This window comes from Aspergillus aculeatinus (genome assembly GCF_003184765.1).
Source record: "Aspergillus aculeatinus CBS 121060 unplaced genomic scaffold BO66scaffold_12, whole genome shotgun sequence".
Classification (NCBI taxonomy): Eukaryota; Fungi; Ascomycota; class Eurotiomycetes; order Eurotiales; family Aspergillaceae; genus Aspergillus; species Aspergillus aculeatinus.
In genome coordinates, this window is record NW_020291481.1 from 399,650 (window position 1) to 412,137 (window position 12,488).

At 53.6% G+C, this 12,488-nt stretch overlaps 4 protein-coding genes across 4 annotated transcripts; 2 read left to right on the forward strand and 2 right to left on the reverse strand.

Moving 5' to 3' along the window:
- Window positions 1–238: 238 nt before the first annotated feature.
- BO66DRAFT_390085 (uncharacterized protein) lies at window positions 239–3,147 on the reverse strand. Its single transcript, XM_025646927.1, has one exon. The coding sequence runs from the start codon at window positions 3,044–3,046 to the stop codon at window positions 383–385; it is 2,664 nt and encodes an 887-aa protein (XP_025506201.1). The 5' UTR covers window positions 3,047–3,147; the 3' UTR covers window positions 239–382.
- Window positions 3,148–3,306: 159 nt separating this feature from the next.
- BO66DRAFT_390086 (uncharacterized protein) lies at window positions 3,307–5,170 on the forward strand. The gene is made up of 2 exons (XM_025646928.1): window positions 3,307–3,365; window positions 3,464–5,170. The coding sequence occupies exon 2, from the start codon at window positions 3,666–3,668 to the stop codon at window positions 4,848–4,850; it is 1,185 nt and encodes a 394-aa protein (XP_025506202.1). The 5' UTR covers window positions 3,307–3,365; window positions 3,464–3,665; the 3' UTR covers window positions 4,851–5,170.
- Window positions 5,171–5,193: 23 nt separating this feature from the next.
- Window positions 5,194–10,062, reverse strand: atg11 (autophagy protein ATG11; the record flags this gene model as incomplete). Its single annotated transcript, XM_025650338.1, has 6 exons — window positions 5,194–5,517; window positions 5,611–9,339; window positions 9,415–9,526; window positions 9,692–9,737; window positions 9,978–9,988; window positions 10,052–10,062. The coding sequence occupies 6 exons, from the start codon at window positions 10,060–10,062 to the stop codon at window positions 5,314–5,316; spliced, it is 4,113 nt and encodes a 1,370-aa protein (XP_025506203.1). The 3' UTR covers window positions 5,194–5,313.
- A 117-nt stretch (window positions 10,063–10,179) lies between these two features.
- On the forward strand, window positions 10,180–11,512 carry BO66DRAFT_390088 (centromere protein H). Its single transcript, XM_025646929.1, has 3 exons — window positions 10,180–10,493; window positions 10,590–10,761; window positions 10,851–11,512. Exons 1-3 carry the CDS (start codon window positions 10,316–10,318, stop codon window positions 11,218–11,220), a joined length of 720 nt encoding a protein of 239 aa, XP_025506204.1. The 5' UTR covers window positions 10,180–10,315; the 3' UTR covers window positions 11,221–11,512.
- Window positions 11,513–12,488: the final 976 nt, after the last annotated feature.

Genomic DNA, 12,488 nt, shown 5'->3' on the forward strand with positions numbered 1-12,488 from the left:
GTAGTACTACCGGAAAGGGGAAAGTAAACACGGGTTCGCGCAGATCCACGATAACCTTAGATAAGAGCTGTACCGGCATGGCATGGCGCCTCGGGATTCAATCCTACAGCCGCCGGATCAAACCCTTACCCTGACCAACTCAACCATGATGCAAAGCAATACAGAGAAGAAAGTTCAGGCCGAAACGATGCTTAAGGTATAGTAGCGATCTGAGAGAGAGATAAAGGCTAATAGATTGGTAGAGCTTCCTTCCTCCCTTTCAATACCAAGTCATGAATCATATTCCGGCCCCCAAAACACCATGCACTGGGAAGTAATGTGTCGAATAATGGATCTCCTCAAAAAAACTATATGACCTAGGGGTGACCTGCTTGTAACTGAACTAAATAATCTCATCATCATCCATGGACCCGTCGTCGTCCCAGGAACCAGATCCAGCATGGCCTCCTCCATGACTCTGGCTGGGGTTGCGCCCACCCCCATTCAAGTCTAATTCCGGAACGGCTTCGGGAACCACCGGTCGCTCGTCGTCCCTTCCGGCCCACAACTTCGACGGCGAGAAGAAGCCACCACCACCACCACCACCACCACGGCTTGCTGCTGCTGTGGATTGTGCGAGACTTACAACGCGGGTTCCGTGGATGCGGATCTCGCCCGACAGGTTCAGCGGCCGGGGGGGCTCCGCAACGAAACCGTCCCAGAGGCCGAGGGAGAGGGCGACGAATCTGACTGTGGCGATAAGAATGGCCCAGACCGGTGCGAGTATGGACGAGAGATTCAGCCAGCGCCAAAGCATTGTCGGAATCACGTAGGGGAATTGAGGTGCATCGTGCCGGAGACAGTTGCCCTCGCAGACGTTCGCGATGATGGGGTGGCAATAGTAGTCGCACATGGTGGTTTCGGAGTATAACCAGGCCAAGAATATGAGGAGGCACCATCCGAGGCCGGTGGGACGGACGCGTCGGGAGATGGGATCGCGTTTCCAGAGCCGAGGAAAGGAGATGATGGTGTAAACCCGGCCTTCAGTCTCCGCCTGGCACTTCGCGCAGATGGTTGCTCGTGGAGATTGTGAACCCTTGGATAAGGGTGCGGTCAAGATGCTGGCGTCGCGCGAGGCTTGTTCCTCAAGGCTCTTCAATCCCGATTTCACCTTTTGTATGTTCTCCGCCAGCGACTTCAGCTTCTCGTTCAGGCGATCTAGATCCACGGTCTCGTTATCTCCGGAGCCTGCAAGCTCAAGTTTCTTCAAAATAGCCTTCTCGTACGCAGCATCCTCCTCTTCCGCAGTAGCATTTTCACTCGGCTTTCCCTCAAGAAGTCCTTGAAGGGACTCGATCGTATCGTCACCCACGTCGAGTATCTCCTTGTGAGCTTTAAAGTCCTGTAATACAGTTTCAAGTGCGCTCTTTGGCAGGTCTGGCTTGACCAACGGTTTTTTGTTCTTCGGCTTGACCGTCTGACTTGCCTCCGGTTGCCCCCCTTGTTGCTTTCCCTTCTTCGGTTCTTCTTCTTGGCCTTCTTTGCTAACCTTTCCGATGTCTTTTTCTGTCTTGTCGTCCTTTGGTTTGTTCTCTACCACGGGTTCTTTCTTGACAAAAGCAGGCTCTTCTCGCTTTTGTTCTCTGTCTTCATTGTCTGTCTTAATTAGAGCCTCCGACTCAGATGGCTCTGACACCTCGCTAATTCTGGACTCTCGAGGCAGGAAAGATGACGCGTATCGGTAATTCTGCGGCGGCGACGGCACGATATCCCGCGACAGTTCTTCGGGAAACTTGTCCACTCGCTCAGTCATCGGAGTATCAATCCAAGCACCAGTAACGACTGGCGTCTTGTCGTAGATCCGTGGCCTTTGTTGAACTTTCTGAGCTTCCGGGGTTTTGAACTCATCGGTGTTCCGTTGCCCGGGGCTCTCAGTCCGTGACAATTTTCGGAGTAGATCCTGTGAGTCCCTCTTGGTTGGGCTTCGTTTGGTGAAGGTCGAGCTCGGGTATAGAGTGATCGGTGTGTTGGGGATCCGTTCGCCCTCGGTGACTTTCTCGGCTCTCTGTTCCGAAGACAACTTGTTCTGCGCGTCAGAGAGAGGGACCCTGTCGTATCGTCCCGTAGAGCGTTCTCCGACCATGGTCCCTCGTTCCAAATTACTTTGTGTGTCCCGATCCGCCCTCACCCTCGGAGGTGAGGGGTCTTTCGACCTATCCGCTGTGGAACCCAACGGGAGGTTGTCGCGTCGCGTCATAGTCTTCAGCCAGTCGCTACGGTACTTCGCCTTGGATCCCCAGCCCTGAGGTGGATGGAACGCAGGCCTGGGCTCGTTGTCATCGTCTTCCACATCCATTGCCCCTCCCTGGATCTCTCCCTCTTCGTCGCGTCGCTGAAGGTTTTCCGAAGTCAAGGCGTCTCGAGTCCCTGCATTGCTGAGAACAGGTGACCGACTGGATGTAGCCCTTCTCAAGCGCCGCTCGTCGTCGACACGGTCCACCTGTTTCCGGCGGGAGGATTCGTCCGGTACGTCGTTCAAGAAGTCCGGGCTATAGGAGGTGAACCAGTCAGTTCTCTTCCTCGCCGACGCCGACGACGACCCGCGACTACGGTTACCGCGGAGGCTAGTCAGCTGGAAGTCTGCATCCAATGGGTCCTCGTCAATGAGGCTACCCGCATCGTCGATTTGGCGGTACGTTTCCGCGAGCTCGTTCGGAGGGTTCGATACCGGAGACGAAAGGAGGAAGGGATCTCGATTTCGTCCATACGAGCCGTACCCAGCTGAAGCGTCGGCAGCTGCAGCTTCTCGGTCCGGCATACTGTCCAGACGTGAGGCGTACGCGAATGCACCTCGTAAGGAATTGGTTTGGCTGAAGTTCCGACGACGACGGGGCGAGTTGGATTCGTAGGGAGGGCTGAGGCCCAAAGACGCGTCGAAATGGTCTGCAAGATGAGCCTGGCGAGCTCTTCCGAAGGGGGAGGGATGCTCGTCGGTGGGTTGATTGTGGCGGTTGCTGCGACGCGACAACGAGGGCCGGTCGCTCCTGCGTTCGGGGGTGGAAGGCATCGTGACAAAACACAGGCAAGCGGATGCCCTCGGGGGCGGGCCAGTGGAATTTCGGACAGTGCGCTCCGTGAAGCAGAGGGAATGCTACAGGGCAGTGAATGAATGTATGGAGCGAATGCAATTAATTGATTGGCAACTCGACGAGACTCGCGCCCAGGAGTTCGTTGCGGCCGCGGCCCCGATCGGGCTTAGTGGGCGATGGGCGTCATCTTCCTCCTCCTTCTCCTCTCCCCGATTCATACATTCGATCATTCATAAATCACTGATTTCCCTAACAAGCCAGTCAATTAAACCACGTCGGTTCACGGCTACTGATCAGGTACGGATGAGCCCATCACACTCCATGATCTTCCCCCCTCCTTCCTCGAAACAAGTGACTCCGAGAGCGTTTGAACTAACCACATGTGACCCGGTCAGGCGAATCGACATACTCCCGTTGTTAGCTTCCTACTTTTATCCTTTGCGCCTCCTCCCCCCCACGCTATCAGCCACTTGGAAAACTATAAAGGAAGACCGGGAAATCTGCATGCGCCGGGCTCAAGAGTGCTAAGCTTCCCTCCAAACCCTCGTATCTCTCCACCTTCAGCAAAAGAAAGCACGAGCATTCCAAAAAAACAACATGGCCAAATCCGCCCGACGAGGCCCCAAGGCCAAGGGCTCTACGACCACATCCTCCTCCTCGGGATCCGGCACATCGACATCAGCCTCTCAATCCGCGGCGATGCCTCTGCCTCCGTTCACGAAAGCCCCGTCCAGCCTCCTTCCCCTCCTCTCCCCGCTCTCGCCGCGCGAGATCTACCTCATCCACATCGACAGCACGCCGATCAGCCAGAAGAAGCAGACCTTCGTCGTGCCCGTGCTCATGAACCTCGCCATCGTCGGCCTGCTCGCCTACCGGGTCTACTCCGTGCGCCACATCTACCCGGCGATGTTCGCCTCGCTGGTCGGCCTGACCACTGCCCTCTCCGTCGACACCGCCACCCTCAGCTGGGGCGATATCTCCGGCCTCCTGCTGGGCCGGTTCTTCACCGTCCTGCTCGACTACTTCCTCGTCACCGTGCTCCTGCCCTGGCCGATCCGGTTCGTCTTCGGCCCCGTCCAGTGGCGCCGCCGCGTCGGGTTCCGCGACCGCGAGATTATCGTCCGCCGGAGCCAGTCCGGGCTGACGCAGGACCTGAAGCGCGACCGCTGGATCCGCGAGGACGAGGAGACGCGCGACCGGATCGTCACGGCCGTGACGCCGGAGAAGCTCCGGAAGACGGGCTACCTGCTCGTGGACAAGGACTGGGATCTGGACTACGAGGCGATGATCGTGGCGCATGAGATGGTCGACGGAGGCCATGGCTCCCCGGACAGCAAAGAACAGGCCGTCAAGCTGGAAGAGTTCCGGACGGCGGTGGTGGTGAACACGGACGCTCACGGCTGGTTGGTCTGGCGGGTCGATGACGAGAATCAGACCTCCGTTCCGGATGCAGACTCTTCTGCCTCCTCCTCGTCGTCGTCGAAGAAGGACCAGAAAGGCAAAGGGAAGCAAGAGATCAGCGACGACGCGGTCCGATCGGCCCAGCGCGATCAGATCATCGAGTTCCAGCAGAAGTTGACCGCCATGGGCAAGGAGGACCTGTTCTACCGGTGGGTCGAGCTGATTCAGTACGAGAGCACTCAACCCGGTGGGTTCACGCCCGAAAGGCAGGTATCGGCCATGAAGCAGGTCAAGCAGCTTTTCGAGGAGAATGATGTGGATTTCGACAAGTTTTGGGAGGACGTGGGTGGGATGGAGGAGTTCACGGAACAGCTAGATTAGTTATCCTACCCATTTTTTGTCCTTTTCTCGTGCTTTTGGGGCTTTACCGTAATTATTCGTTCTTGTTGTAATATAGACTGGTTTTTTCGGATGTTGCAGGAGAGAAAACATCTTTGTTTACGGAAAGGCTTGAGGCATCGGGAGCATCGGTGGTGCATGGCGAGGCGTGGCAATGGGGTTTACAGGGCATCTGTCGCTCCCAATCTATTTCATTTAAATCAAACATCTTTGTGCAAATGTTTCAAACCAGAGTCCATAGCAACGTGCCTGTGTCTAGTCTGCGCCGGCTAATCAAGACAGATAAAGCAAAGAATCGAAAACAAGCAAGATATCAAACATGTGAGCCATTTCCATTTCGTAGGGTATCATATCAGGCCCGGATCTGCCATCCCATGCGTATGTTCCATACCTTCCAGGGATTCAGCCTGCTGTTTCTGAGCTGGGACTTTTAGTCTGCATCAGCTCATTGGCGACCATGGCTCTCTACACGGTAGTCGACAGACCACAACTTCTCCCAGGGACGATAACGCGAGGTTCGCCGACTAGCCGGCGTATGAATGGACGAGACGTCGACATCCTCCAGCCGCACCGACGAAGAGGAACTTCTAGCGCCAGGAATGAACGGCGGCTGTGGACGGAATGAAGTACCGGGGATCTGGCCCGCACCCTGTTGCATTTCGTCAGCTCCCAACCAACCAACCCACCGCAGACGAATTTACTATCTCCTGCTCTGTGGATCCTGGAGTGGGTTGCGGCGAACCTCGTCGGCATTAGACGGTGCCTCCCGTGGTCGTGAGCTAGCAGCCACAGCAGCAGGTGCATCATCCTCAGCCTGCCGGGCCAGATCTACGGTGGATTCATTGCCGCGCTGTGACGGTGTCGAGGGTGCCTTTTTCAAATTGGAGCTGTTCCGCCGACTATCAAGGCTTTTGGACAGAGTCTTGGCGACATCCCCGCCGGCGGAGGTGCGCTTCAGGCGAATGCTGCCCTTGGCGTCGACGTGCGCTGGCGCAACGGTGCTCTTCCCAAGGCCTGGCGTCGCGGGAGCTCCAGGCTTCTCCTCTGTAGCATCGAGAAGGTACCAACGAAGACCATCTGAGAGTTCGAAAGGATTCTCATCATCGAAGGAAGTGCCGTCGCTGACTTCGGTAATAGATCTTCGGTCAGGGTTGGCGCCATTCAGCGATTTGGAGAGGTCCACAACTCGTTCTTCAATCTTGGTGATGCGAGCGAGCAGCCAGTCTCGAGTCTGAAGTTTGTGCGCGTCTTGCTCACGTAGGAAATAGTGCGGTGCGCCGACATTGAACGCCGCCCAAGACCGAATTGCTTGGTTCCTCGTCGGCAGGAATAGAGCGAGATCGCCTTCCTTGAAAGACCGATACGCAATCTTGTCGTGAGCTTCACTTTGCACCCGGTGATATTTGTCGCGATACCCGCGAGCCTCCTTCTGCCACTTCCGGGCGAGGGTCTCAATGTCCTTGACGCGCTTGACGACGGCATCGCCAAAAATGTCCACATCAAATTGATACAAGCACTCTATGAAAGCCATAAACCTATCGGTCTCTTCCTCTTTGGTTTCGGCGCGCATCCAAGTTAGGAGACTCGCGTCTGGCTTCACAGAGACCACTCCGGACTGGCTAAGACTTTCACCCGTGACAGACATGATATTGACTTTGGAAGATCTTTGCACAACAATGTTTCCGTCTTGCCGGATAATGGTAAACCCAAGTTGCTCGAGCATGCGTTCCAGCTTCTCAACCTGCGCGAAAAGCTGCTTAGAAAGCTGCTGGGATCTAAGCCCGCATGTTTCTAACCGTACCGTAGCCCGTTGCTCGGCTTCTGATATCGCCTCCACCTTCTTTCTCCAGGTCGTGACCTCTTCTTCCGACTGGCGAGCTAGGGTCTCGACCTCGGCCAATCGTTGAGAGAGGTTGGTGAGCTTTCGTTCTTCCTGCGTGACTCGCTCTCGGAGAGCATCAGAGCCATTTTCACCGGCGGCAAACTGGGTTTGAAGTGCAATGAGTTTTGATCGCTCGTCTTCCAGCTCAGAATTGACGATCTCTAGCTTGGATCTTTCTTGTGCCAGCTCTTCACGAACGCGAGACAGATCCGCTTCCCGTGCGTCTGCACGCTTTCGCAACTCTTCGGTGTCCACCTCCATCTGGTTCAGGCGCTCTTCAAGCTCTTTATACTCTGCTGCAGCCTGCAGAGCATTCTCTTCTGCATTCTTTGCATGGATAGAGAGTCCTTCAGAAAGCACCTCGATTGCCTTGGTAATGTCCATGGATTTGGCTGGGACAGAGCCGCCGGGAGATAGATTCATAAAAGCAGCTTGTAGAGAGCTAAGGTTTTCTTTTTCCAGCTTCTCATTGTCTGCAATTATGTTCTGTAACTCAGTTAAACGGAGACCAAGATCATTGGCCACGTCCTTATCAGATTCCATCTGCTTTAATAGTTCAGTGGCTTTGCGCGATTCCTCTTCGGCGCGAGCGTGAGCCTCTTGCAACTCGACTTCAAGCTGGTGAATACGCTCATCAGTGTCCTGTTTTTCGTGCTCGCGACTATCCAGATGCCTATCCAGCTCTTCTTCGACCTCCTCGGTACGTATCTTCAGCCGTTTTAGTTCGCCTTCGAGGTATCTTCGCTCATCGTCAAATTCACGCTGTCGGGCTTCAAGATTGCCAATTAGATCTTTTTTCGTCGACTGCTCTTCTTGAATTTTATCAGTGTTCGATTGACGTTCCGCATGCGCTTCCTTCTGCAGCCGCTGTACCGTGTCCCGTTCTGCTGCCAACTCCGCTTCCAGATGCACTATACGCTGAACGAGCGCTTTTTCCTCGGGTGACTGGTTGGAAGACATCCGTCGCGAGGACACAGATGACCGCCTCGACAACGTATCAGGGTGAGGCGACGCAGGCGAGCTGGGAAAGTCTAGGGAGAAGTTTCCGCTAGAAGGTCGACTCATGTGACTCTGGCGATGCAGGAGGTCTTCCAACTTCCTGATGCGACTCTCGGAGCCTTTCAGCCTCTCCTCAAGTTTTCCCTTTTCGTCTCTCAGGCTCCGAACCATGTCATCGCTGCGCAGCAAGAGGGAGCTTCGACTGAGATCAAAGAGACTGCCTTGTTTAAAAGCCTTGGATCTGCGACGCTGTAATCGGGTAGGGGCATCCAACTCTTTGTAAAGCTGGCTAAGTTCCTGTACCAATTGGGCCATGCCAGTCTTCGATTTCAGCTCCTCGATGTATGACTCAATCTCCTTTCTGCTGACAACTGGCCATTCGTACTCCTGACCTCGAAGGTTGACTTCAATACCAGGCGTCGAGGTGTCCGAAGTCGATAAAAACTCCCCCATATTCTTCATCCACTTCTTCCGTCGCCGCTGCTCCTCCTCGCGAAAGACTGACATCTCTTCCGCTAGGGTCAATGAATCGTTTTTCATCTTGTCGCTGAACTCACGACGCCGCGCCGCCTCAATCAATACTGAGCCGTAGATCATGGGCATGTGGAACACGGAGTAAATAATGTCGAATGCGTCGCTTCGAAAATTGAGGTTGTTGATCTGAGTCTGCACATCAGCCAGCCGGGACTCGATCGACGAGATGAGCCGCATATGACTAGAAGCCGCTTTGATAGCGGCGTTATTCCGATGAACAGCTTCTTCCAGGCCAGCCTGGATTTCGCTACTGATGTCCAGCAGCGATGGGAGTAGATCTTTCGTGTGACTGAGCGCGAGTCTAGATATATTCGCCAGCGCCTTTTGATTATTGGATAGAGCCAGGACATGTTCGTAGTCGGATTGGATCTTCTTAGAGATAGTTTCAACTTCCTGCAGCAGACCATCCACGCCATCAACGCCGGCAGGGAGAGCATCATCCACAAGACGTTGTGTATCTGCTGCGATTGTACCAACGTTTTTCTCAATATTGCTAACCTCCTGTGCAAAACGCGACGACTCCTCCGGTGCTTCCGAGCCAGCTCTCTGCACTTCTTCCACATCCACATAGTTGCGTAGAGTTCCCATCAACTGATCTTCACGCTTTGTCGGCGTCGACGGACGTCCTAGAAAGTTGAAATCCTTCCGAGCCGGAATGGTTTCCAACGATGCAAGGGCCTTCCTCCAACCATCCAACGCGGCATGTTGATCCTTCAACAACCCGTTCGCCCATGTCTGCGCTTCCTGGAAGCGATGCTCCAAGGTCCCCACGTGAGTCTTGAGGTTTTCGAGAGCTACGCCGGCCGCTCGGTTGATGATGTCTGTGCGCTCATTGTGTTCATGAATCTGTTTATCCACGGTGGCGCAGCGCTCCGTGAGACTCAGGGCCCAGTCCTTTCTGGCACTATAAAGAGACTTCCATGCTTGTAGATCGTTCTGGTTCGTCAAGGTATCGGGAGGGTTCTCAGGAGTCAGTGGCTGTGGTGGAGGCAGTTCCGGAAGCTCGAAAGTGGTTGGCTCGCTGACATAGCGTCTATCATACACAAATATCTCGGTCTATCAATCAAGAAAATCAACACAAGTATAAGTAGTATTCATTTTCCAGTGTGGCTGCTGAAACTGTATGCGTACCTCCGTGGCAAGTGTTTGGGCCTTGACATTCTTTCCCCGGGCAGTCATCAAGATCTGCCTCTGGGAGGGAATCGATGTGTTGCGAGTGATCCATGTTCGCAGTGCATCCGGGCTGAATAATGATTTCGATAGCGTCAGCTCATTGTCATATTATCGGAGCCACCCCACGGCATAAGGGACTGGAAGTCCAAGGCTGATAGTCGAGCATCCAAAAGGCGGTGATGGTTGGAGATGAGGAAGGAAGCCGGGGTAAAAGGCGGCAGTGACGATAACTTACGAGGCCAAAGACACCGGATCAGCGAGAAAATGCTCACCAGTGTGAGCTATGTAGATGTGCAAAGACATCACCTCCTCACCAGGTGAGCAGCGGAGAGAGAAGCTGGTCGAGAACGTATTCGAAGAGGGGGGGGGGGAAGTTCAAGGGAAGGAATGCGGGAAGGGAGAAGATAAGGAAGGAAGAAGATGGAGAAGACGAGGAAGAAGACAGACGGAGCAGTAAATAATGAATTCCTTGTCAGTCCGTCTGACCGTTGTCGGTAGTCAAGCAAAGCAGCCAGACATACATAATAACAACCTTAATTGCAGTGGTAAGTTATAACTAACTAATGGAGCTAACCAAATAATCTCAGAAGCTCACTTGGTGTACATGAGTAGCTCTACACAGTACTCCGTACACATTTGACAAGGTGCCCCGGGACCGCCCACCGCACGGCCGGGAACTCCACCGCCCTTGAACCCAGCAGCATCTGGACGCTCGTCGATCTCCAACTCCCCCCCCCCAAATTCGATGGGTGAGCGAGACCAACGCTGGGAAAGAGAACAAGAAGTTTGGAACAAGTATACTACTGTAAATCCCACGAGAGCCTTTTCTCCGACTTGACTTGCCACGAGGTCTTATTCCATGACTTCTGCGAACCTTCGTTCCCTCCCTCACCTGGGCCCAGGTGAACTGGCCCTGTTAAATCTTGCGACCGATGATCCACGCGATACGGTATTGTTGTCGGACAAGGAGACTTTGATCCTGCAGCTCTATCACCAGATCCAGGAACAGCAACTAGAAAAGGCACTACTAGAGCAAGGTATGTATGCACGCATGGATCGTCCCTTTCTCTCCTTCCTTTCTTCGATTCTTTCCCTAGTATCTGTGCTATTCATGCCTATTGATGTTTCAACAGACACGGAATTGCTCTCGGGTGACAATGCGGAAGAGGAACTAGCCAAAGCAGAACGTGAGCTGCTGGAGGCGAGAGCCACCTACACAGTCAGGAGGAAGGCTGTGGGAACCGTTCTTATGACTGATCCTGCCCTAAAAGCTGTTCATCTGAAGGCCACCACTCCCGCTGAAAGGTATTTCTTCCCCTTCGATATGGTCTTCTATGCTTCACCAGCCCTGCACTTCATGTGTTGACCTTCCTGCCTCCACTAACAGACAATAGGGCCCTTCATCGGCTGATCAATCGTCGCGATGTGCTGTCCACAATACATGAGAATTTGAATGCCATGCATACGGCGTCGCTCCAAAAGCTTACTGGGTTGGAGGTAGAGAATCTACAGCTCCACCAGAAGAATCAAGAACTGGTCCGCGAGCTACTGTCCCTCACAGAGGATGATGAATCCTGGAGGGAGGATCTTGATGACCCGGAGCTCAAATCACAGCTAGAGCAATTGGAGGCAGATCACCGCAGAAGCAAAGCGAGATGGGAGGTCATGAAGAGCATCGCCAGCGCTATAGTTGTTGGGAGCGAAGTGAACTGGGCCGAAGACGAAACGCTCACCGCCCTGGTTCTAGATGAGTCTGACGATTAATGTACTGTAACTACGAAGAAGAGTAGGGTGGTTTTCTAGCGTTTACTCGGGTCAGGCGTTATGGGTGGAAAGGATTATACCCTTGATGAATGGTGGATCGACAATCGAACAGTGCCAATGACGGGTTATTTGGGGTTCCATGGCTCGCATGGGACTTGATGATCGATCAAAATGATACTCGAGTACATTATGACTGAGCAATGGGGGTCCGCTCCGCACGATAGCCATCGATTAATAAGAATCGGCAGGAAGATCTTAGAGAAGTCTGACGAAGTTGCAATGCTCGAGCTAACTATTGGGGCTGAGAAAAAAAAAGGCGCGAAGACTGAACTGAGTGGTGTGACCCACGTGACATCATGGCCCACCGGCCGAAGGCAAAGAAGCTACTAAGCCTTCGTCATACGGTGGGTGGGCTAGTTAGCCAATGCTTTGTGGTGGCAGCAGCAGCAGCAACTTGAGGGTTGAATACTAGGTATGGATGGGTAAGCAAACGGTGACCCCAAGCCGATAAAGTGAGGGAGCCCTTGCAGCAGACAAGAAACAAAGGGCAAAAGGGAACTGACAGCTGGGTTGGCGGTAAGTTAGCAGTCACAGCTGCAGGTAAAGCAAAACGCCGCCAAAAACTGGCCAGCCTAGAAGTCTTGCATGTGAGCTGAGGAGATTTGCTTAGAGGAGGGGTGGGTGGAGGGAAGACAGAGAAAGATCTGAGCAAACCAGAAGAGAGCCCGGCGTTTCCACCTAGAACGGTAGAACCAAGCAACGGAGTCAATGACCCCTCACTATGGATTGAGAATTACTGAGAGGGCAGGGCGCAGCTGCCCCGATTACAATACACACATTCAGGTATTGTTAGACGTCGTTGGGAAGGTTGTACATAGTACGCGGATCCAGTATTTTGCCGATACTGTAAGTTTTCAATGGGTGTTGTTTGCAGTGCGGAATGCGGTGGCATTTGCACCGGTACTGTACAGGACGTCGTTGGAAGGTCTTCCTCTCCCTCTATGCAACCCTCAAGATAGATCACTGCAACCCGCTGATATTTGTTTTTTTGGGGGGGGGTAGCGACAACAACCGCCAATATTACCACAGGCTATTAGTGAGCAAGCTTGGGGGTTTCTGCCATATGACCGAGAAAGTCGTACAATTGGGGACCTTAACCCATTATAAGTAAGAGAAAGAGGAGTCCGTAAGTTATGCTGTACTGTACGCTCAGGCTCCGCCTATTCAAGCTTGCTGGTGCGAGAAAAGGAGATTCTCTAACAATACAG